Genomic DNA, 25,499 nt, shown 5'->3' on the forward strand with positions numbered 1-25,499 from the left:
ACACCTCGGGAATTACAGTGTCATATCATTGACGTCCCCAAATTTATATAGAAAATCATTCATTTTATTAAAAATATTTGACTTACATCTAATGACTTAATTGATCCATTACTAAAAAATATTAAATTGCATTCATCCATCCATTTTCTATACCGCTTGCCCCCACGGGGATCGTGGGCTTGCTGGAGCCTATCCCAGCTGTCATCGGTCAGTAGGCAGGGGACACACTGAACCGGTTGCCAGCCAATCGCAGGGCACACAGAGACAAACAACCATCCGCACCCGCACTCACACCTAGGGGCAATTTGGAGTGCTCAATTGGCCTACCATGCATGTTTTGGGGATGTGGGAGGGAACCAGAGTTCCCGGGAAAAACCCACGCAGGTACGGGGAGAACATGCAAACTCCACACAGGGATGGATGGAGGTGGAATCGAACCCGCACCCTCTGAACTGTGAGGCGGACGTTGTCTGAAACATTATTCAAATATATTACATTTGTATTGAGAAATTATTTCAGAGGTACATGATTCCAGCCATTCACAATCTGTTGTCCTTCATATAGAGCGGCATCCACCTTTTTGGATGTCAATCAGTCCCCCCAATTATCTAGACTTCGAACACATTATATTGGTTGCATTTCAAAGCCATTGTGGGTGCTGCTTAGAGCCCAAAAGGGGACAGTTTGGTCAATGCCCCAAGATTTCTGGGACTGCTCGTATTGTCGGTATATAAAAAATGTCAATTAAATACTTTCCAACTCATTGATGTGCTCCAACAGCCCTGGAGGTAGCCCGAGCTCCGCAACGATGTCCCTGCAGCTCTGCACCAGCTGGCTGAAGTTTGTCGCACGGGCATGAGACGGGGAATAAGTGTTGCTCCCACCGCCCACGTGATGTGTTGTTTGACAATATGGAGGACAATCCGTGTCCGTGCAGCAGTCGCTCTCCTGACAGGCCTTAGGTGATGCCACCACGAGCTCCTCCAGGCTCTCTGCCACATCGTCAGCACTAGGATGGGGCAGCGTCTCCATGGCCTTCATGATTTCAGACACGATGGAATCCTCGTGCTGCGAAACATGCTGCAGGAGAGCCAGCACGGAGGCGGGGAATGGCTGGCCGCGGTGCTCCACCTGGTACCAGCTGCCGATTGCGCTGAAGAGAGCCACAGAAGAAAAAAAAACATTAGAAATGAACACACAAAAGAGACAAAAGTGGAAATGGTATTTTAAGGGAGGCTCAATTTATATTTCCTCACTGATTTGAAGGGAAATGCTATTGCTATAGAATACATGCTTGTGAGTATTGCTATATTGTCAGTCTGCATGCGCTGTTGGCCATTGTTATCAAATATCAGGTAGTTAGGTTACCAAACAATCCCTCGAAGTCGTCCAATGGCCCGAGTCTTGGCCGCTCCCTCGCAGAAGCCCTCCCTGAAACCCACCTCCAGCCCCGCATCCTCGCCAGCGTCAGCGCCATCCACATAACCGTCCTGACCATCAATTTGACATAAAAACAAAAGTAGGATTTGGACGCTCCGGTTCGCCACACTTGCATAAGAAAAGCAAAGTGATGAAAAAGACCTCCTACCCTGTTTCTTCTCTTCATATTGAGCGCCCATTCTTTGGCTGAAATGTTAAGTTCGTCCGCGTTCTCCTCAAAAACGTCGTCCGTCCCGTTTGACACCGCTTTCAACCACGACATTGTTGCCAAATTGGCAAAAGAAAGGCAATAGTGTCGCCGCCGCTGATTTTGCTGTTGTTGTTGTGACGTCACACGGGAAGCTTCTTCTTCGACGAAACAGTAACCAGCTGCTGTTTAGCAACACCGCCACCTGTCGAACAAATTGCCCTGAATTCTTAAACGGAGAAATCCTACAGGGGACGCCAGAGCATTGTGGTTAACTTAGTCCGTGGCACGTTGTCTGAGTGCAAAAATGTAGGTACACAAATGCATTCAATATTTTGTACAAATGTACTTAAAAAAAAAAAAAGATACACCATATTGCCGCATACTCAGTAAAGTACTATATGTATTTATGTAGGCCTATGATTGCATTAGAGCTCGGAAAGATTCAACAAAATCCCCCAAATACACAAAAGTGAGCATAAATAATAATCTTTAATAAGGCAGAATGTGATGATAAGACAAGCCGTCGTCTTCTGTTCTAAATCATGTGTTGTTTACTTGTTGATGTTATTACGGTCATCAAACAAGCGCCAATATTTAATTTATTGCCGTCCGGTCCATCTTTACAGCATCCTGTTTGACTTTTGAACACGTCATGAGTACCAAACGTATTATTGGGAGGCATCAATAATGCATTTCAACCTTGTGCGGAAAAAAATCTCAGCGGGATACATTAGAGCAGTGGTTTTTTTTCTTTCTTCCAAGTAGCACCTCAAAAACACTTCAGTCGAAGTATGAGCATAATACAGTGGCGTGGTAGGAAGAGAACAAGATACACGATTTAATTATTGATTCATTTCTTAAAATGTACATTTATTTTTTATTTTCCAAACCGCTTTATTAAAAAAAATATATATATGAATTAGACACTGAAACCTGCTATACAAATCAAACGTTAACATCGCTAATGTAGACTAATAGAAAATTGCACTTCAATAATGATTCAAATGAAACGTACTGCACAATAGTTCTGTTCCTGAAAAGTATATCAGACACAGATGTGTGATGTCATGCACATGTTTTCTTTATGGTCTCCTTCCCAATCGAACTTTATTTCTCCTACTCCTGCATTTCCCTCCAATTTCCGAGCGTGTTCATTTTCGGTGCCTAATGGCGTGTCATTTTGCCCCAGAATTAATCCTAAGAATCAAAACAGATTTTCCAGGGAGCAATCTTCCATCAAGTATTGATTTCCCCCCCCTTACTCACACTGGCCGAGCCTGTAGTCTCTAATTTAAGATGACAGGCCAGCAACACAATGGAACCAGCAGAGCACCTTGGGAGCTCTTCCTCCTCTTGACGGATAGATTGGGAGTTTACACCACACTTAGACCACGATGTCCTCTAGCCCTTTCCCCCCCCTAATCTTGGGGCCACATAGGTGCAGCCATCATTAGGGGGCCGTCTTTGAGCGATTCACAACTCCCATTGGTCATTTTCAAGAGGTGTGAATACGTCACAATGCAAAATGGCGACGACAAGGACACTCCGCACTCATCACTTTAATGACAATGCACAAAGCAACATTGAAAGCTGAATCTTTAGTCAATATTTTTGCTCTATTGGGCCCACAACAGAAAAAAAATACATCATATTATAAATGCTAAATTTCCCATTTCAACCTAATAATGTTCACGCAATAACATTTTAAGCGATAAACGTTTTAACATGTTAATAATGTGCTAACTTTCACATAACTTTTCCTTAAAGGGACAGTGTGTGGAATGTTTTTGCCATCTAATGGTGAAAAACATGTCAGTGGATGATGTTAAAATTCTTGAGATTAAAATTCATATTTTATAAAAGATAAATAAACTCGCAGGATATTCCAAGGTAAACCCCCCCTCCCAAAGTTCAAAGTTTGTTGCATTTTGGTGGCACTGTGATGATTTGAAATATTAAGAGGCCTCTTCAAGTGCCACTTTTTCAAGATAATCTCAAGGACGACTTGTCGCTATGATTGCTGTCGTGTTTACATTAAATGCAACTTTTCAAGTGTTTCGAGGACACAAACTCGAGCCGCATTCCCCCTTAAGCTAGCAGCTCGTGTCAGCGCAATTACCTTCGGCGTTGCGGATGATTCACTCATCCGGTGGCTAATGTTTAACATCACACACTGAATGTGTAGTTGTGGAAGCTTTCTAGTCTTGTCGAAAAGACAAAGCCGACTAGCAAAGCGGCGCCACGTTGTTTTCCTTCTTCAGCAAGTACGCGGACAGGCATGCCGCCGATCTTCATCGGCCAGCGCAATTAAAAAGGCAAATAAAAGAGCATCACAACATGTCTGCCAACAGAGTTGAAATCCTCCTCAAAGACCAAAAAAGCATCCTTCTTCTTATTAATAATGGATCTGCTCTCTATGCTTTTTTTTATTTATTTTTTTTGTATGAGGATGATTTTATTATTTACTAGTTTCCTCCTTTCGTCTTCAAAGGCGTCACGGCGGACAGGAGAGCCAATAAGGTGTCAAACTTTGGAGTTTGCTTTCAAAAGGCTCCCTTCACTTTTCTTTTCTTGGCTCTTGTGCTTGTTTGCCGGTTGTCGACGAGAGGCCGCGCGTCTGCGCTGACCCCCTCTGTGCAAAAAAAAATAATTTTTTTTTATGCATTTGTCAGCAAGCAGCCCCTCCATGGCCTCCTATAGGCTTGCCGGGGGTGATTGAAAGAGGCGGCGAGGTCATTTGAATTCTGCTTTTACTAAACGCTCCATTTGTGCAGCTTATGAAGGACGCAATGTTTTTTTTTTTTTTCTTGAAGAATATTTACACTCCAAGTTATTGAAAACACTTTTTCTGTTGACCTGTATAAAGCTGTAGTGGCAAAGAAATGTCTTGACGATTTTGACGTACGTAACTTGATAAATTGGAAAAAATAGATATGTAAAATAAACAACAATCATCATAAAACTTTGCAAAATTGTGCAATAATTTCATTTTAATGATTCTCAAATAAATAAAAACTGCGCACACTTTATATGAAGAAAATGAACAAACAAAAAGACAGGCACCTTAATGTCAAACAATTGTTTTTTCCTCACGTTATGGTGCGAGTCAGAGTAGACAGTCTCGAAGCTTTTCTTTGTTTTTCTTCATTTTTAGAAATTAAAAAACCCTGAAAAAAAAAAGTGCTGTATGGTAAATGACCAAAACAGATATTGCTCCGTCATGGATTAAATACATTTCATTAGCATTATTTAAAAGGACAAAAACAAAAAAGTTAACCTCTGCAGAATGTTTGAGCTTTGGTTCTCGAGTTGGTTGAATAAATAAATAAATAAATAAATAAATAAATAAATAAATAAATAAATAAATAAAATGAAGTAACATTTGGCAGATGATAGTTTACAAACGTTGCGTATGAGCGACACCAATAAAGCAAGCACGCAATCAAAGTGAGGTAAAGGTGGCGGGCGCCGTTGTCGTCTGTACACGTCTTCCCTTATGAAGAGTTTTTTTTTTTTTGGGGGGGTGGGCGGCAAGATTGTCAAGGTGGTGAAAACGTTTCTATACAATGTGCATAACAAGTCGACAGCTTTGGTCCGGCCCACTTTGCAAAAAAAAAGCAAAATAGAACAAAAACCCTGCATATATATAGTCTTATATATATATGTAAAGTCAAAGGTCAGTCAGCCTTGTCATCACATTAAAGGGCTTTTCTTGACCAGCTTATTTTGGGGTCTTTCAGGAAGGGGAGGGGGCGAGGCTGCTACCGCATGTAGAGAGAAGCGTGACATGCAAACATTGCTGACATTTACATGGCTTGACGTGACTTTTTTTTGTTCTATAGGCTTTATTAGTCATTTTTGGGCTGTTTTTTGTTTTTTTTTGGTGTTAAAAGTGAGCCGATCGGGAAAAAGTCCTTGAGCTGGAAAAAGTCTCTCGTGTTCTTTGGCTATCAGGCTTTGGCAACGCACCACCATCATAATCATCACCGTGATCATCCTCATCGTGCGCGTGGTTTAGAAACGGCTGTCAAAGTTGTACAAAGTCAAAAAAAAAGGAACATCTTGATGATTAACGTCGCCATCCTGATGGATTTGGCCTGCGATCGCCACGGCATTCGGTATGTACACGGAAAGAAGGGAGAAGGAAAAAAAACACTTTTGGCTTCCTCGCGTCTGCGGGTATAAATGTAAAAATGCACATTAGAAAAGTATTTCATACTTTGGTAAATAGTGTTTTCATTTGGTATGTTCTCCCCCGGCCTCTCACAATTGGTTTGACCTGTTTGTACAGTGGTACCTTGATTTACGAGCTCCCTAACTCTGACCACAAAAAAAAAAAAAAACTGGGCTTGGCAGCGAATAGGTGACTCCGCAAAGGGGGTCGGGGGGCTCCACCGTATAGGTCCTAATAGAATTTTGTGGGTCCTCCAAATGCCTGGATGCTGTGAAAAAGGCTGACAGTCATTCAGTCCAATTTTGGCGGGCAAAAAAGCCACCGAGCGCCGCTTCGTAAGTCGAGGCACCGCCGAGCATCTCTCCTCACATCTCTCCTCATATCTCTCCTCACATCTCATTCACGGCCTTGTTTTTGGTTGAGTGAGAATCACGACGACGACATTGAGTTTTTTGGCTGGGAGCGGGGGATTTTCATTTGGGGATGTCACGGAGCGGGTCGGCGAGGTCCAGGGGGGGCGGCGGCGGCAGGACGGCCCCCCCGCAGCCACCGTTGTCGGGCTGCTTGAGGCGCTTGATGGTGTTCTTGAGCGCCTGGCGCTTGTTGCAGAACCAGACGCGCACCACCTCGCGGTCATAGTTGAGCTTCTCGGCGATCTCTGTCATTTCCTGTCCCGACGGGTGCGTGTTCTTCTCAAAGTGGCTGTTGAGGATCTCCAAAGCCTGCGGCGTGAACGAGGTGCGCCGCTTGCGCTTTTTGGAAGGCTCGCTGCCGATAAAGTCGCTCAGGTTCTGCATGCCCGAGCGGTGGCGGGCCTCAGCCTCCGCCATCCAGCGCTCCAGAACCGGCTTAATCTTCTGGGCGCTTTTAGGGGTGATGTCCAACTTCTCAAACCTGGCAGGATATAAAAGGCCAGGGTTCAGTTTGCCTGTCAGACTGCTAGCTATCGTGCTCTCTTGGGCTTCCTGCGGTAGGAAAAAGTGGCTTCTCAGGATGGTGTGTCTGGGGAGAGTCGAGAAAAAAAAACAAGCTTACTCAAAAGCTGCCCGTCGCCCCACCCAAAAAAAAAACAAAAAAAAACAAAACAAAAAAAAACTCCACTGGCCCAGGAAGTGTCACAGCACGTCTATTTCAAACAAAATGTTGTCCCCGAACGCCGACCAACTACTTTTGTTCAAAGTGATCAACGGCAGCTTGAAACAATCAGCAGAATGTTCCTTTGGAATCACAACATGAAATTTATTTTATATTTTGAAGGGAAATAATGATTTCTTAGTGAGGGGGCGGGGCATCGCTCAGCCCGCCCTCCTCCCGTGTTAACCAAAAGAGAGTTAACATCCGCTTGACACGCACACGCATGTTTATTTTTCAAGCTAATGGCTTTTAATGTATGTTATAAATATTTCAATTATGCCTGCTTGTTAATAATGCATGCTGGGACTGTTTGACATGAGGAGGAGCAGAAGGAAGCGGGAGCCGCGCGTGTGTGTGCGTGTGTGTGTGTGCGTGTGTGTGTGTGTGTGGGGGGGGGGGGGGGGGGGCGTTTCACATTTTATTGAACGTCTGATGTTGACGCGCTGAAATTTTTAAAGGTTGTCCAATGTGGCACGGTGAAAATAAAGAGCAGGTGATGAGTCGTGAAAAACGGATGCTCTCCTGATGACGCAAAGCCAAGGCCAATTGAAGGACGGGCGCGGAGGACGATTTGGCGCCGCTCACCTGCAGATGGCGGACTGGCTGTAGGCGGGCCCCTCGGCGGCGCTGAGGGCCTGCCCCACCTGAGTCTGCGTCAGGCCCAGCGACAGGCGTCGGATCTTGAAGGCTTTGGCGAACTCGCGAATCTCCTCCAGGTTGACGCCGTCCACCTCGCTCGGGGCTGTGCCGGGTTCTGACGAGCACAATTTTGTTACCTTCTTAATAAATGACAAAGTGCCGTTTATGAATAACATAAAAGCAGTCACGAAAATAAACCAGTTTTTTTCTTTGCATTTAGTCTAAGACAATGGACACTTTATTTCCTTTTATGGCATTTTTACTAAAATTTTATAAATTTCTTATGAATTTTTTGTGCATGTTTTCACACCAAGATTTTGCAGTTTACACAATAACAATTGTGCTAATTTTGGTTTTAGTTTTTTAACACAGTTGATAGGTCAATAATAATAATGAAGAAATCTTAAATATATGTTGTAATACATCAAAAAATAACATGAATGTTTAATTAAACTCTTCCAATATAAAAAACAAAGAATAAATAACTCAAGCTAATAATACCATATACATGTTTGAAATCTATGATAATATAGGATAAAAAAATTGTTTTAAATTTACTTTCCACACTTAAAATATAAAACATTTAGCAAAAAATATTTTTAAATCTACTTTGAAAAGCAGATTTTTAAAAATATTTTATTCTAATTCTATTATTTTCATCAGTAAAAATTAAATAAACAGTTGCCCTCCCAAGATGCGCCCCTAAGAACGTCCTCAATTGTAATCTCTTCCAATTGAAGCCCCATAATAAACAAAAGCAACAAAACCCGAGTGATTCCAACGCGAGTTGTCAGAAACGAGCGCCCGAGTGGAACGACTCGCGCGGCTGCCGACAAGAAAGAGACAAAAAGTTGCGGCGCGGCACAGCGCGGCGCTAATGAGACAAATTGACGGCGGACGACAGGCGCGCTCTGGCATCTAGCTTTGCCAAGCAAAGCTGCTGCCGCCTGTCAATTATTCATCGTGGTCATTATCAATAAATTATTAAAAGAATCCTCCAAGCGTGTTTAAGGCAAAAATCCATGGGGCCGCCATCTTGATTCAAATCTTCTGTTTGTTCTTTTTAAATCTAAATTACGATTGACGTATAGTGGAAAAATAAAAGTAAACAAAATGTTTTTAAAATTTGCATTTTGCACAGTAAATTATTCTTTGTTATTTTTATTTTTTTTTGGTGTTGGGGGGGTTGTTTAGACTTCCTCCATACTTACTGCTGACGAGTTGTCCCACACTGAGCGCCGAGGAAGAGGAGGGGGATGTGGAGGAGGAAGAGGAGGGCCGGTGAAGCGGGCTGTGTCGGTGGGCCAGGTGGAGCAGGCCGGGCTGCGAGGATGACGATGAGCAGGACGAAGACGACAGGGAGGACGAGGAGGAGGAGCCGGAGGAAGCTGGGCCGCACGCACCCTGCTGAGAAACCAAAAAAAAAAACTTCAGGTGAACTGTTTCAAGCAGTGAGCAAAATCAACAGTGATGAAATTTGCCACTTCGCAGCAAAGCGAGTTTGCCGCTTTTGACGTCCTGCTTTTGACTTTTGTAGGAACTAGCGCGTTTGTTGTTGTGGCTGGCTCCTGGAATCAAATGCTAATTCCTGACGGCTACGCCGCGCTGGCACAATAGCGACATGGATGTACTCTTCTGCCGGCTGCGCTTTTACAACATCAAGACGGGCGGGCGCCTTGTCATCTCGCCGCCTATTCATTACTTTCGGGCTGCTACGTGTTTGCTCGCGCTAGTCAACAGCCGAGCCGAGAGAATTATCCAGCTTGAGTGGAAATATGCTCGAGCGCGCGTTCCTGACAGGCGTAAATGATTCGTGCGAGCGAGCGTCGAGGCTTTTAAATGCAGAGCCAGCCGCCGCTAAACATTATTTTACAAGCATTCATGGAGAACGACGGGCAACTTTTCAGGTGGCCCACCTGCTGGCCGGGCTTGATGGGCGACAGCGTGATGCCCTGCGTGTTGATGACGGGCAGGATCTGATTGCCGATCACCGTGGCGATGATCTGCCCTTGCGCGTTGGTCAGCAGCTGCGGCGTGATGGGCGGCACCTGCAGCGTCGCGTTGCCGGTCCCCGATTGGCCGCACGGACCAGCCGAGTTTGCCATCAGAGGGATGGTTCCGATGATCTGAAACGGGGGGAGCAGCTTTGAATGTCTTCCGAATGTTGCTCGTACAGACAAAAGTAAGCGAGGCCAGAGTGGACTGCTGGCAGCAAAGGTCAACACCGAGTACCTGTGTGTGTGTTTGTGTGTGTGTGTGAGCTGGTGCACACCAGTGCCTGCGTTAGACATCATGCAGCGTGAGCGCTTGCATGCGTGACCACAAGTGTCTGAGTGTGTTCAAGTGTCTTTGTGTGTCTCTACTGAGAGCAGATAAAAACAAAGAGGGCTCTCGTGGGGGGGCTATTGCCCCCCCACACACACCTTCATCCTGTGTTCTTGTAATCAGGAAGGGCAAACGCAAGTGTTGAGTGTCAATGCACGGATGAAGGTTGTTCAATCTGCCCCCCCCCCCCCCCCCCCCCCGTTAGGCACAACTGCCACATGATCCCGGTCCAGGACTCGGCCAAGACCTCAACTCATCAAGAAATCCATTTTCAAAGATGGTTGATTAGGACAACAAGACCTTTTCGTTTTCGTCATATCCCAAGTTTACACAAGTCAAAGCACAAAAAAATAGACGAAAACTCCTAAGTCAGGTCGCTCTTATCTCAAGGCGCCGCTTGATCAAACATTTGACTTCAGCTCAATTGTTTGCTTTTCAATTCTTGCCCGTGGAGCCTCATTTAACTCGTCTAAACTGTTAGCATTGCATGGCTCCTGCGATGCGTGTGGCCCCGCCCCCCACGTCGCCACCCCCCGGCAACATCGCTTTGACATAATCGGGGGGATCGTCGCGAGCAAGGCGGGCCGGTAATCTGTAATTCATCCCCGCCACGCCTCATTTGGCTGCGTTGCTTCACATTAGGCTGCAGATAATTTCGCTCTCCTGGCTCGTGTTCTCGTCCTGCCACTTAGCATATTTTATTGCCCCCCCCCCTTCCTCGACGAGCTCCCCGCTTTGCATGCTGGCGTGGCGCGGCGGGGGTAACTTGTTCCGCTCAATTATTCATGGCGGTCGTGGCGCTAAGTGCTTGTTCCGTAAGCATCATAAAAAGGGCGGGCGGGCGACAGCTTGCTTTGGAATCTTCTTCTGATGACAATCCGGGGGCCTCGCCGACTCGCGTTCACCAAACGTCACCTAACGCAATGTTGATCTTTCTTCTCCATAACCTCCGCTTCTTCATCATGTGCATCCAAAAGGTTGAATTAATTATTCTGAAATATATGAGATAGAGCTAGAAATAAAATACACATAAATAAGATGGGGAGGAAAAATATGCTGACATTGTTTTTTTTTTTTTAAAAGCTGGCTTCTCCCTCCTCTATATGAGGAGGAGGTTTTGGCTGTTTGTTTTCCGCGTGCTTCATCCTGCTTGTAAGCAGCCGTGGTGTGAGTGCCCACCCCCTCCCCCCCTCCGTCCCTTTCTGTCTGAATAATGCCGGCGAATAATGAGTCGGTCGGGGAGCAAAGGCTGCAGCCCGGGGCTTTGACCGTCTCGCTGACCTGATTATGTCAGGCACCGTCAGCCCGGCCCAAGACACTAGCAAAGCGCACAGCGCGGCGCAGTGCCACGCGCTGCGTCGACATGGGTCGGCGCCGCCGGCGCCTTTGGAAACCACTTGAGTCCATACTGTCTCATTAGCTGCGTTTAGCATCAAGAGCAGGCGTGAGCCCGGGCCCACGCGGTGAGTTAAACACCGCATCGTTGCTCCCACCAAACACGCTTGGTGGCTTCTTTGGAGGGAGAAAAAAAAAAAAAAAAAAAAAAAACGATTGACTACAGTGCCATCAAGTCAACATCTGTCCGTCCGTCAAACTCACACATTTGCCTGCAACGAGATGATTCATTTGCCGGGACTTGGCCATGACAAGCGTCATCATTCAAGCGTCCGGCAATTGTGAATACGACCAACTCAGCGTTTTTTGTGCGCCTAGCAACCAGAAGGAGGAAGAGGAGCTTTTGTTTGTCGAAGGCTGGCGCTCACCTGTCCTTGCGCGTTGGTCACCAGCTGCCCGCCGCCTCCTTGCAGGTTGGACAGAGCGTTGCCGAACACCTGCGAGCCGGCTGCCATGGCCGCCGCTGCTGCCGCCTGGCTGGCAAGAGGGTTCAGCGGCTGTCGGAAATACAAGCACGAGATTAGAATCAGCCACAAGTTTCTAAATGTAGCGTTTGCGCGCTCAGTGGTAAAATTGAGGCAAGAGCGGCCCGCTTGTCCTGGCGTGCACGGCGGGCTTCCAATCCGAAGATCATCGTGTTAGCTAAGGCCCAGCGCCGTACATTATTATTACACTTTCTCAAATCTAATGATAAGGGAGAGGCGGGGGGAGGAAATCAATACTTTTTCATTGACAGTAAAGGTTAAGCACATTAAGAATGACACGGCATTTGTCTTATGAAATCATATTTCATGTCGGCAGCTCCCCTCAAATTGGCCGTGATTGATATTGCCCACAAAGTCTTTTTCTTCCTTTATTGTCTTTTTATGTCGTCTTCCCAGCGGACTGCGTTTTGGCAGAGCTCATCTTGCGGACGTCTCAAACACGTGCTTGTATTTCGAGTCACTTGTACGATTTGAGATACAAGTTGAATATGTTCAGAAAAAGACTTCTGACGGCAAAATGCGTGTTTATTTTGGTGTTAACAGCCAATTACACAGCGAGGCATCTTGATTGGAAACCTCGTCAATAGCACCTCTCCTTCCTGTTGGGTTAAATGGTCCTGAAAAGCCCGCATGAGCGTTTCCAGAGCTAAACAGGCCATTTTCCGCCACGGCGACTCCTCGACGGGAGGGAGCAAATGACAGGCCCGGCCGAGCGTTGGCGCTGATTGTTGGAGCAGATCAACAACCGTTTGTTGGTTCGCGTCTTTACGCTAGCTCTATGCTTTTGCGGTTTGAGCCAAAGCTTTCATTTTCTTGGCAGCGCAATATGAGAGGCTACGCCAGGCTAAATGCACGTTTGGCTATAATCGCCGCAAAGTGTGGCGTGCTGAGACTTTTGTTTTAGCCGGAGGGAGGCTCGCCCGGCGCGTGTAATCGCTCAAACAGGGGGAAAAGTCGCCCCGCTGCCAAGCGTAGCCGCGCTAGCAGACCCCCCGCTGGAAATTTTTGAAACAAAGAAAATGCCGTTTATTGTTGTTGTTTTAACTTTTCCTTTTGTTCACTTTTTTTCCCAAATTTAGGAAACAAAATGCTACGCTGACTTTTATTAGCAACCGGGGTGAAAAAAAAAGAAAGAAAGCACTTTTGTCCTGTCGTGTTCTTGATTGTGACGTTCTTGTACGTGCGACGGCGGCTTTTCTTGTGAGTGCAAAGAGCTCATACGGCGCCGAGCGTCGTCCCCGGCAGGAATAACGGCCGCGTTGTCACAATAGGACAAAGTTGCGCCTCCAACATGCAAGTTCCTCCCCACACGCTTGATGTCATCAAGTGTGACACGAGAGCGCACACACGCCGCCGCCAGGCCGACTCTTCCCTCGCGCCCGTCGGTGCTTAAACATCAAAATGCCATTAGGCCCTCGCAAACACCTCCGCACTGGGCCATCTGTTGCCCACCGCTGGGCTTCTGCTGCACACCTTGCGAAAAATAAAGCCTGCTGGCTGCCAACATCCCCCCCCCCCATGGACGGATGTCCAATAGTGAGGAACTAAAAAACAAGACATCCAGTAAAATGCACCTCCCACATTGCAGAAGGACAAACGGCCGGAGGGAGTGATGTCATCGGAGACGTTTGAGTGACAGCGAGTTAAGGCGCCGTCAAATAAAAGGCATTAAGGCGCGGCCAAATGGAGGCGTCTAACGAGGTGTGATGCAAATAAAGGCGGAGCAGAGTCGTGAAATCGTCCAAGGCGACGATAAAGCGCTGATGGAGTGCCGGGCGGCGGCCGTCAATCTCGCCACTCGTTACCGCCCAGCGGAATTAAGCACGCCTTTAATCATGCCATTAAATCCCCCTCGGCCCCTTTTCTGATAATTGGGACTCTTTCTGGATGTGTTTTCTCCGCTTTTACACCAGCTTCCACTCAGACTTTTTGGATGGCCGACGAATGATCGATGAGATTTAGCCACCTCAAAGAGATTCAAAGACACATTTGGTGCAATTGACATGTTAATGCTAACACTCCGTACAACTACGGCAAGCGTTAGCATTAGCATGTCAATAGCATTTATTATGATAGCGTTAAAATGGGAGCTTTTAGAAGGAAAGAATATTTGAACACTAACTGTGGAGCAACTCATGGAGACAAACATGCAGTCATAAGACTTCCCAAAGGTCAGCAAATATTTCAGATGTCATCAAACTTTTCTTTGATTTCATTTGGAGGATCCCTTTTGAAGCGCGCTGAGCGCAAAATGTCTTGTGTGCGCTCTGACATCTCAATATAGCCTTTGAATGACTTTAATATCCCGCTAATCAATGTCCAGTGATCTTTTGATGTTGTCAATTTAATATGGGGAGGGTCAGCCGCGGCGCGTCTCCATAAACACAATAAAGGTAAGTGATGACTCTTGGCTGGCCGGGTGCTCTCCAAAAAAAAAAAAAAAAAAAAGGGGCTAATGAAGAGAAATGGAGGAGTTGTCATGTGTCAGCGACCGAGCGCCCGCCCCAAAGACGAATGGCGACGACTGCCGGGGGGCTCGCCGCCGCGCCCGGATCGATCATTCGCCCGCCCTCTCGGGCTGGGACAAAAATACGAACGGTGGAGTCGTCCTCGGATGAATTGATGACATTTACATGGGTAGTTGTATCGACCGCTTCGCTTTTGCCGTCTTTTTTCGACGTCGAGGAAACGCCAAAATGGACGCCGCTTGCAATGAAATTTAAGGCAACCCAAATCTGGAGTTCAAAATTCTCCCTGTCCGCTCTCCACGGGGGTAAATTGCAACCAGGGGGTCTGTCTACTTCCTACCTTCCTCCTCCACAATTTACCAGACCACCTCTGTCTCGGCTGCTGGCTGCACCCCAACATCCGAGGGGAGGGGGGGGGGCAAGTGCTGCAATTACCTCTTCTCTCTTTCTTTTTCAGCAGGCTGACAATCAGCCTTCATTAGAAGCCCCTGGCGAGGAGCGCCGTGGCGGCCAAGGTCAGCGGCTGCCAAGCGCGGCGGCCCGTCGGAGGCCTCGCTGTCTCACACTGCTCATCTTTCCTCACCTCCCACCCCCCCCTGCATCCTCCCCCTTTGTCTCCGGCCGAGCTCCCTCCACACACTCGGTTTACTGCCATAAAGGCGCTGAAAAGACGCCACCGGCCTATTATGCTAACACATGTATTAATCGAGCCTGACCAATCGATTTTATTGATTTTTTACAGATCGGCACAACTCAAACTTCAACAGCAAACGGGACTCGAAACGTCGGCCCACCCCCCCAACTACCTGAAGCCGCTTTTGGGCGGGCCGCTGCGGGTCTTAAGAAGGCAGAAAATTGCCTTACGTAACAAGCGGCCGCGTGCAATTTAGCCTCCCAAATGCGCACTGTTGACTGAAGCAGAAAATAAGACTTCATCTGAAAGACGAGGGGCCGGCCGGGCCCGGCGGGAAGCTGACCGTGACGGCTCCGCTACTTGTATTTACTTGCAATGAGGGATTAGCCGGGCAGGCTGCAATTGACAAACTTCACTTCATCTCATTACCAGATCCAGCCCTCATTTGGCTGTGCACTCAAAGTTGGTTTTATTTATTTTTTTCATCTGGTGCGAACACGCCAAACTGGTTTCGGAAGCTCCTTTTTTTTGACATTCAGATAAAACATGAGATGTCATTTTGCCGCGTGGATGTTGCAGTCGGGTCGGAGGTTCTTGTCGGTCAGACGGCCGGTGATGAGACGGGGGCTCGGCTAACAGCGCTTTCTTTAATTATCCGGGCGGGTTATGACATCGAGCCCCCCCGCAGACGCCGTCTAAGTGCTGGGCTCTGCCGAGGAGGCCGGGGTCCCCCGCGGGGTCCGCTTCCACCGCTGGTAATTTCTAGTGGCCATTAGTGACCGCAGAGCTAGCACCGTCCAGGCAGCAATAAATAAATAAATAAATAAAAAATCCCAAAGAAGCTTTTAATGCAGCCTTATCGGAGCAATGACCTCCTCGCAAACCAAGTCAAAAGGCCCATTTGTGCTCCCTGCAGAGACCAACAAACACGTTTGGTAATATTTTTGTCGTCAATTCTCTAATATTTGATATTTATTATGGGAAATGGAAGCCAAGTAAAAGCATGAGAATGATCACAACTACAAGCTAAGCTAACAATTGCTATTAAGCGAGATTTGCAGCAGACAACTGGGAAGGAGGACGGGAAGGCGACAAGCACGGTCATGGCGGCGCGGGCCGGCCCACCTAAGCTTCCACAGATCAGCATGTCCGCCTGCAGCGGCGCCTCCGCCTTTACCGGTGCCGGCCCGATGTAAGCCAGTGGAGTGGCAAATTACAGCCGACCTTACAGCTGTAGCCCGACATTATGATTAATTTGTTCGGTAATTTCTCCTGTTTTTCATTTTAATCGGCGGGCCCGTTCTGCTGTGGCGGCTCTTTCAGATCTAATTAAGATCAATTCCGCCACGTAGCCGCACTTCTGCCTGCCGCCAATTCCCCGAGCTCGCCGGGCGTGGAGAAAACCCTGCGGCTCCAATCAATCAAGCCGCGGGCTGAAAATCCCGCCGCCGCCACCGCTTCTCACGTTCGGCACATTAACACACTTAGGCACATTTGCTAATCTCACCTCGCTAGTCTATTTGTCACCTCTGCGGCTCTTTCCAGTTGCCGCGGAAACAAATTAGCTGTCGTAGTTTATGAAAGGCAAGAAAGTAGCCAAGACGAGTCCGGACCTCAAACAAATTGTGTCGGCCAAAACCGACATTGTTGATTTTTGAAGCGAACTTCAGCAGCTGCCAAAAACCTGCCGAATGTTCAACATCATCATCAGAGCAGCTCAGCACCTTGTCCACCTCAAGTCCAAAGCTGAACCTTTACGTGAATGAAGCAAGGAGCTTAACGCCATCCAATCAGCTGCCGCGGACCGTGCGTCTGCCCGAGCGGGCCTTCAAATCCTATTGAGCGGTCGCCATAGGCCGCGGCCTGTCCTTGCCGGACCGGCGCTGACCCAGAATCCAAGTAAAGCCTTTACGCTCACGCACACACACACACACACGCACACACACACGCACGCTAATCCTATTTGATTGAGGCAATATCTTAATGATAGCTGATGTGGCTTCCTCTCAAGGGAGCTCTGTCCCCGGTCATCAGAATCACGCTTGCTGCTTTCTTTCAAGACATTTTCAATAGAAAGCGGGCGGGCGGGTACGCGGGCGGGCTATTCGACTCGAAGCTTCGACTGTCTTGGCTTATATGACCAAAATAGAAGACTTGTTGTCTTGTTTGGGGCATGATTTTTTGTGGGTGTACTCATGATAAACCAGACCACCAAATATTTGTGGGGTCATGAAGTGTATTATTTTTTTGTAGCTGAGTTAGACGGATTTTGGAGCTGAATTTTCTTAGAGGGATCCTTGGAACTTCACGTGACTTATTTTTGCGTGCGTGCTCATGATTGACATGCCTACAAAATAACATTGTGACTTGTGGCGGTGAATTTTCTTAGAAGAGTGTTGTCTTCAGTTTTTCTCAAGTGATTCGGCACGGAGACCATACAGCGTGTTAGGTTCCAACATAGCATCGTTGGAGGCCCATTAGCTCCAGACATGCACCCCCCCCTCCCCGTAAGTCTCAGCAGGCTGCGGCGGTGGTGGCAAAAGGCAGGGGGTGTCGAAAATGAGGGAACAAATAGCCCGACGCATCTCGGCCCATAAAGAAGCTCACGCCACAAGCCAATAAGGGGCCTGACGCTGATGAATGTGAGCGGGGACGGCCAGGCGACCCCGGCCGGCGCACGCTGGAAATGAAACCGCCGGGATATAAAATAGGCCATTATCATGGCAACGCTGACGGCCAGACAGACGGCCCAGATGGATGGACGGACAAAGATGAAGAGGCTGATAAAACAGGAGAGGAGATGACCTCACAATCCCTCCCAGGCATGCTCAACACGTCAGGCAACATGGAAAATCTTAGGGGTGCTTGTCGAAGAAATGTTAATAATTGTTTTATCCTGAGAAAGACTCACCGGCAAAGGGACGGGCGGGGTGACGGGCGAGGGGAGGCTCCGGGCGGGCGACTGGTTGGGCCGATGCGACGGCGGCGGCGGTGACACCGAGGAGCAGGCGGACCCCGGCGACGGCACGGATGACTGTTGATGCCCGGGCGGGGTCATGTGATGGTGTTGGGATGACGCTTGATTCTGGTGCTGTTGCTGCTGCTGCTGCTGGTGCTGCTGGTGGTGGTGATGCATCTGTTGCAGCTGCTGCAGGTGTTGCAATTGCGAGTTGAGGGTTGAGGTAGCTGTAGAGAAAGCCCAATCAACACATGGCAACGTGAGATGTTTTTATTCACGCAACAAGCCCCACACCTGCGATTGACATGCATGAAGACATGTAAGTGCGCCACTAGAGGCACACGCAAATTGCACGGAGCCACAACAAGGTCCTGAGGGCTTTTCGGTTCCTCAATTTAGTCGGGTTGGAAGGACAAAGACGAAGCAGCTGCTGCCTGCCAAGTCAAACATCTCCATTGTCACGATATTTTCTTTTAATTACACCGGGAAAAAAAGGGAGCATCAATTTCCCAGAGCAGAACATTAACTTGGATAATGGTGCCCTGTTGAAATATTTTTTGGAAATTTCCAGCAGGACGGAGCCACGTGCAAATGAGTGGGAAAGTCTTCAAAATGATCTGTGACACCCCAGAAAAAAAGGCCCCTCTTTGCCTCCACAGTGACAAAACGCTGCGCTCTAATTCCGAGACAAAACACAAAAGCAGAAGACAAAAGCCGAGTTTGGCGCGGCGTCTGTCAGCAAATTAGCCAAAGCGCAGGAGAGATCAAAGGCGAGCGAAGAATGTCCTCCGGCGTGGGCCATTACGGCCAGAAATGAGAGGCGCAACAAGGCGGGATGAGGCAAAAGCAAACAAATACAGAGGGAATATGGAAGAAGCCCCATGTGGCCTCATTATCAGAGCCGCACCGCAGGTAACGACATTGCTGAAGAGCGCCCGGCCGGCGCTTTACAAACGCTGTCATCTTGTTAAGACTGTCAGGACCACTGACCCGCCGCCGCCGCCGCCGCCCAAGTTCCGCAAAAAGCGCCTCATCTGGGCTAATTGTTTGCCGCAGTGATGGAGAGCGGGCCAGATGCCGACCAGCTCGTTAAATGGCAAAAGCATTTCATTGGCCGACGCCGCGTTGATGTTTGCCGACGCGGCCCGGCTAACGTACGGAGTCGTCACGCGCCGCCGCCGACCCGACCGCGGTCGCTCGAGTCTCACATCGTATCTTCGGACGTGACCGTGCTAAACCTGAAAAGGGAAGCTTCCTTCTTCCTAATTATCGTCAATAACTTGGAAAATAGGAAAGAATTTTCCCCTTCGGGCCTGATTTGAGTCGGACTGTTCTTCTCAAGCGAGTGATTGCCGCTGTTGTTACAAAGGTGGGGAACGGCGGGAAGTTTGGAAAAAAAGAGTCAGGACGCCATTTTTTTTTTTGCTTGCAGGAGCTGTGACTCTACAGTCTGACCTAATTTCAACAAGTAGGTGTGCCAAGAGTGCCATCATCTCCCAAAATGCTTATTGTGTAAAACCTGAACTGGGAATCGCTGAAACGTTTGGAGAGCAAATGTAGTAAATGAAGACTTTATTATTGTCGAGGTTATGCCAGTCAAAGAATCTCACCCTTTTTTTTATTTTTAAATGGAGATGTTGCACAAACAGGAGCGGAGAATGCCTACCGCTCTTTTCACCTCCGTGGGTGGCGCGCCCCTCGCCGGTGAGTGGGCGGCAAAATAAGATCGACTTTCATTCCACTTCTTTGGAGAGAAAATATGAAAGGTGACGGGAGAAGGTTAAAAGCTACAAATCTTATTAACCAGCAATGACATTAAATTCCAGACGAGAGAGAAGCTTTGAGGCCCTTGAAAACACAAACCAGGAGTGGAGACGTTCAACAAGTTTTGCTTTTGAATCCGGCAGACGCTTTCGCCGCGGATGCTTTGTTTGCATTGTGAGGGTCAGGCGAAGGAACGCACAGTGCAGTCACAGGGACGCCACGCCTCCTTTCGTGACAAAGAATACATTTGCTCCTCCTCCTCCAGGGTTATTTCAAGGAAGATGTTGACAAAATGTAATACAACGGTGCCCAGTGAGGGGTCCCGGAGTGCCTATCTGGGCCAATCCGGGCCGAGCCAGGCCGGGTTATTAGCGCCTGTTCATGTGTCGTTGGAGCAAAAGCGCGCAGGCCCCGAGTAAAAGCCTCATGCAAAATTTATGTTCATGCGGCTGTTTCAGTGGGAGGAAAAATCAATATTGGGTGAGGGGGAGGGGGTTGTGATGCACAGAGATGACTGAGTGCTCTCTGGACTGACAGTAAAAGCCGAGAGAGATTGAGGGGCTGCGTTTAGCGCTCGGCAAAAAGGAGTCGCCGCTTCACCTTAAATTGCAATTCTCTCGGGGATTATTTCAAGCAGGGGATGTCCAAATTTTGCCCGCTGACAACAAGCACGAGCGGCAGCTTCTTCCAGAGATGCACAATAATGTAGAGGCGGACACGTTAGCATTTGGGGAAGAAGCCGGGAAACAAAAAAAAAAGACTGAAATGAGGCCAAACAATGGGATTTGCTTTCCATTCTTGTGTCTCCTTAATGATTCCCTTTGCTGGGCGCGTGTTTGCGCTTTGACGCCGGCGGGCGCTTGACTGATGTGGAAGCGGCCTCGTGAGTGACACGCACAAGCAGCCCGCTGTGATTAGGAATGCTCTTTAATACAGCGCCGAGCGGCAAGCCAGGCGACGCCGTTCGAGCCGAGGCCGCCGACCGACGGGCCCCTCGCATCATTTTGCTCAAGCGGTAAATCCTCAAAATGATCTTTTCAGCCAAAGTGGCACATTTCCCGTTGAACTTTGGGCAAGGGTCTTGAGACATTGCCGTGGGTCGACGCCGTGGTGGCCAAATGCGCTAGCCGGCGCGCAAATGGATTCCCCGCGGATGCCGATGGGGATTCTTTAGCGGCCCGATTGAGTATGATGAATGAAGCCGCGTGCTACTTATGCGCTAAATGCCGCTCGCTGACTCGCAACAGGTTCAGCAAAGGGCAGCGGCGCTGAATGAAATCTCGCGCCCGCAACGATGCATCATCCAACAGTCGGGTTACGAGATGTGTGAATCGGATCAATTTTATTTCCGCGGCTTCTAAGCAGCCGAAATCATTCGGCGCAAACTGCAGTCTTTTCCTTCCCCGTCATCAAAGTCAGCGATGGTCCACCATAAGATGAGTCGGGCTTGCAGGCATAGCGACCACAGGACCCAAGCCCATCTCCCGGGACCTTTTAAGTCGCGCCGATACAGATAAAAGCGCCCCCCTGGTTCCCTCGCCGGGACAGATCGCAGCCCATTAATTAAGCTAACGATGCCCCGATCAGCAATTAGTAACCGCAGACGGCTTTTAGCGAGGGGGGTCGGGTTCCGATGCCATCTGCCGCAGACTCGCGAAAGCGGAGAAGGTGGATCTGAAATGACCTTTGTGTTTTTCAACATCGATAAGAACTTGTGTGGAGAAGGAAGCGCGCCGGCTGCGCGAGCGGCACAAATATCTTGGGGATGCCTGCTGTTTAGCATAATGCGCTACAATCAAGCGCGCAATTACGCCGCACGTGGAAGACAAATCATTAGCACGCTTGCAACAAGTGAGGCGCTGAGAGCTTCAGAGAGATGCGTACATTTTGCGTCTCGGGGGGATGCGCTTATGTGTGTGTGTGTGTGTATGAGCCCCGGTGGAAATGCGCTTGTTTGATTGCGACCCGCTCGCAAGCGCACTTTGATTGGGAGTCGTCACAAAGACAGCTTGTCGTCGAAGGCAAACAATAAGCTAGTGGCGCGAGAAAGCGAGGAAGAGCGAGAGGGAGGGCGTGTGCCGCTTGCTCGCCCGCCCGCTCGCTGGCTGGCTGGCAGCACCTCTCACTCTCAATTATTTGGCTGCTGTCACAACAAATCAATCAAATTAGCGCTGGGAGGACTGTGTGCAGCTGCTGCGATCGCGCCGCTAGTCGCATTAGCTTTGAAATGTATGAGCTCTACATTTTATCACCATTATTTATTTAATGCCGAACGCTCCCTCCCTCCCGCCCTCTCTCTCTCTCGTTCGCTCGGCTCCGGTGCTGCCAACTTAAATCATTAAAAGGGGCGATGTGCCAGAGAAGGCTGCAAATGAAACAGTCACGTGGGGGAAAGGGACGGCTCGGGCCTCCATTGTCTTGCCACGTGTGGGAAATATGCTCTGGCTTTCCTGACGCCGATAACAAGGCCCAAAAAAAATGAGTGCGGCAACACCGGGGTTTGCGATTGGAACGATCCCGATCAATACTTTTTTTTTGGCGCTCGTTCAACTTTGAGCTGTTTGTCCACGATGGCGGCGTTCCCCGCGTGTAACTCAAAAACATCCGCCGACTCTTCCCTCCCGTGGGCCGGGCCTCGGGCGGCGTAATGAGCAGTGCCATTTCCCTAATTTGCAGCGGCAACCTCGGAGCGACACCGCAGAGCGTCAGAATCAAACCACCAGACGGGGCGGCGGGCCTTTGATTGGCGGCTCTCATTACAGCAGGTGAGTGGGATGCCGACCTTTACAAGCGGCAAGCCCGAGTCGAGACGAACGGCGGCGCTCTCACCTCCGCCGCCGCGAGAACTCCGCCGCCTCTCTGATGTGATTGATGCGCGGCAAATAAAGCGGCATGCGCTTATTAAGAGCTTCCGAGTCAAGCGGCGCCTTCGCATTAGCTGCGAGCGAGCGAGCGCTGAGGAGACGAGTCGGCGGATGAAGACTTTGTTGCGGCTGGCTTTGATGCCGCTGGTTTTACAAGCGTGTTAATCACCATTTCCTTGTTAGGAAAGTTGACATCATAAAAAAAGGCCTCATTTTTAAAAGTCTGCCACTCATGTATGTTTTAGTGTGCTAATAGTCGTCAATGTTTACAGAGCTCGCTCGGGTGTGACGCAACCTACTTTCCGAGCCTGTGTGAAGTCGCTCGGATTTGCGCGCGCTCTTGTCACAAAGGATAACTTTCTCCCTTGCTTACGTTCACTGGGAGTTTGTTTTTTTTCCTGCGCCGGCATGAATCATTTTGACAAACATCCAGTTTCTCGCCAACTTATTACTCGTACGCGCTCAAAAGCAAAACGAGTTCAAGCTGCGAGCGGCGCCCAAGGGGGTAACAACGCCCAACCCGCAAATGATGATGCCAAACTTTTTTTATTTTTTATTTGCCTGGAATGGCCTTGTGGAACCAAAATGGAAAACTTCCTGTTTAATTTCAGATGCTAACTTTAGCCACAAAAAAAGACGCACGGCACAGCGGCGGGCCTCCACGTGGTTATTTGATGATTTGTAGTCCTAACTGCACACGTGTCAGTTATCAGACGCTTGACTCCCCATCTGAGCCGAGCAGCCTTATTAGCGGCTCATTAGCCGCCTCATTAGACCTTAATGCTCGCATTGCCTCACCCCTCCCGCCGGTTCCCTGATGTGACACTAATTAGGCAGCAGCGTGAGCTCGCCGGCGCCACATGAGCGGCGGTGGCGCGACAGAGGTGCCGCGCCAGCAGGCCTCAGTCAAGGCCGGTCTGCTGCGATGGGCTCGGACAGCGGCGGACGGAGGAGCGCCGCGTGGCCGCAGGGGCCCCGACATAGTCAAGACGTTTAGCTTCACCCATGACTCGTGTCACTTTCTCTCGGCGGAGGTCCCGTCAACGCGTCACTTTCAGATGGCAGCGCGTGCCGAGCGGGCGTCCGAAAATTAAACAGCTTGAGGCTTCTACGTTTTTGCCAAGGTGAGTTGATGAGTGTCTGCATGAAAAGATTTGACGCAACCCACGTGAAGGGATTTATTAAAAGCTTTGCCCGCGAGCCGCGCTTGTTGTTATTTATGCATGTTTGTGTCCATTAGGCCGCCGCCCGCCTTTCCACACTCGAGGCACGCGGCCGTCCACTTTCCCCTCCCCTGCACTTTGTGCTGCTCCGGCATTATTGTAATATGCCCTCCCTAAAATAAAAAACACGCACGCACACGCGGCCCGGACGTCTTTTGACATTAGTGCGCCGCACTCATCCAAGATTCATGACAGACGTGCGTTACCCCCCGCCCCCCACCCTAGCCATCCCTCAATCTAATGCTATAAAAGAGACAATGTTTTAAACATTAAAATGAAAACCATTTACAAGTATGATCAAAAGGGAACATTTGGACATTAAAGTTTCAAAAGCACACATAAGTACAGCCGCTGGATGGAAAGATGAGGACAGATAAAAAAAGGAGAACAGCGGTAAAAGAGGCACCGAGTGCTTTGGCGCTGCGCTCGCTGCAAAACGCTGACCTGTAATTAATACGCTTTGTTGCTTAAGGCCGGTTGAGGAGAGGATCGGAAGGAAGGAAGGAAGGAAGGAAGGAAGGAAGGAAGGAAGGAAGGAAGGAAGGAAGGAAGGAAGGAAGGAAGGAAGGAAGGAAGGAAGGAAGGAAGGAAGGACTGTTGCCATTTGGATGACCAGAGATAAGTGGCAGGTGTGTTACCTTGCAGGTTGTGCAGGGGCAACGTCATGACGCCCCCGGCAGCGGCGGCCGCCACCAGGCTGGGCAGGTTGCTGGCGGGCAGCGACAGGACCAGGCCCTGCTGGCCGCCCAGATGCCCGCCGGCGTTGAAGGGGATGAGGATGGGCTGGTTCATGGCGGCCGCTGCAGCTGCCGCCGCCGCTGCCCCGGACATGGCGCCGCCCACCGCGTTGGCCAGCTGCTGGGCCACCAACAGCGACTGTGGGGAGGCATAAAAGGCATTTTGTCATCAGCTGGGACACTTTAGTTTTATATTTGATTATCTTTAGAAAATTTGGAGCCCAACTACGAGTCGTTTAACATTGATATGATTTATCTATTGTCGTCTGTCCTACGTCGACACTTGCGTAAAGGTTCAGTAAACATAAACACAGTGAAGCACCTTCATGTATTTTTTTTTTTTAGTGTAGTTTGCGGAGAGAAGCTGCAAATGCAAGTGGCTCACATGTTTTGCAATAGATTTCCTCAGCCGTGCAGTCGCGCTCGGCAGGCCTTGACAGCTGGGTGATGACAAGTGCTCTCCGAGGGGGGCGCGAGGACACACACAAACGCACGCACGCACACACGCAAGGCGGGACGGGGCCCATCAGGGGTTTGAGGAGGATCCTCAGTGCGCCTGGCAGCTCGACCACTGAGAAATTGCCCATAATGGTCCAGATAGCGGACTTTTGTCACCCTAACTGCGAACGAGCGAGCAGTGGCGGCGCCAAAGTATGGCAAGGTGGATTCACGTTGGGCAAACTAGCGGCGGATAATGGGCCTTCCCACAATATCCGGCTCGGGAACGGGGAATCTATCAAAGGTATTGATCTGGCGAGAGGAGAATTGGGGAGGGCGCGCGGGGGCGCCTTTGTTTCTCCAAAGTGTTAGCTTGACGCAGGCCGGCCCGCCTGACAGCGTTCATCTATTAGACGGCGAGCGGCTGCTGAGAGCCACTCGCATTTCTCCTCTTCATTTGGACGCGCGACCTCGCGCTTCTTTGTTCCGCCAACACGACAACGGCTGGATTTACATGAGCCCATTTAATGCAACTGATATTTCACAGCACTAGTTAGCTCACCGCTAAAGCTAATGCCCGCAAACATGAGACGGACGTTAATGAACAGTGCGGAGCCGCAAGTCCAATAA

The 25,499-nt window shown here is 49.1% G+C and overlaps 2 protein-coding genes across 3 annotated transcripts in view; both read right to left on the minus strand.

The window, feature by feature from the left end:
* Nucleotides 1–42: 42 nt before the first annotated feature.
* On the minus strand, nucleotides 43–1,798 carry otulina (OTU deubiquitinase with linear linkage specificity a). The gene is made up of 3 exons (XM_049749409.2): nucleotides 1,589–1,798; nucleotides 1,369–1,490; nucleotides 43–1,153 (listed from the first exon to the last, which is right to left on the minus strand). Exons 1-3 carry the CDS (start codon nucleotides 1,700–1,702, stop codon nucleotides 745–747), a joined length of 645 nt encoding a protein of 214 aa, XP_049605366.1. The 5' UTR covers nucleotides 1,703–1,798; the 3' UTR covers nucleotides 43–744.
* A 2,804-nt stretch (nucleotides 1,799–4,602) lies between these two features.
* pou6f2 (POU class 6 homeobox 2) overlaps nucleotides 4,603–25,499 on the minus strand; it is a 31,582-nt gene continuing 10,685 nt past the window's right edge. For both annotated transcript variants that reach the window (XM_049749276.1, XM_049749275.1), the window contains 7 exons: nucleotides 24,333–24,570; nucleotides 17,796–18,070; nucleotides 11,666–11,794; nucleotides 9,494–9,703; nucleotides 8,789–8,984; nucleotides 7,524–7,692; nucleotides 4,603–6,806 (listed from right to left, as the gene is read on the minus strand). In XM_049749276.1, coding sequence (XP_049605233.1) covers nucleotides 6,278–6,806; nucleotides 7,524–7,692; nucleotides 8,789–8,984; nucleotides 9,494–9,703; nucleotides 11,666–11,794; nucleotides 17,796–18,070; nucleotides 24,333–24,570 — 1,746 coding nt within the window. In that variant the 3' untranslated portion in view covers nucleotides 4,603–6,277. The remainder of the gene's footprint in view (nucleotides 6,807–7,523; nucleotides 7,693–8,788; nucleotides 8,985–9,493; nucleotides 9,704–11,665; nucleotides 11,795–17,795; nucleotides 18,071–24,332; nucleotides 24,571–25,499) is intronic.

Source organism: Syngnathus scovelli, chromosome 18, assembly GCF_024217435.2.
Source record: "Syngnathus scovelli strain Florida chromosome 18, RoL_Ssco_1.2, whole genome shotgun sequence".
NCBI lineage: Eukaryota > Metazoa > Chordata > Actinopteri > Syngnathiformes > Syngnathidae > Syngnathus > Syngnathus scovelli.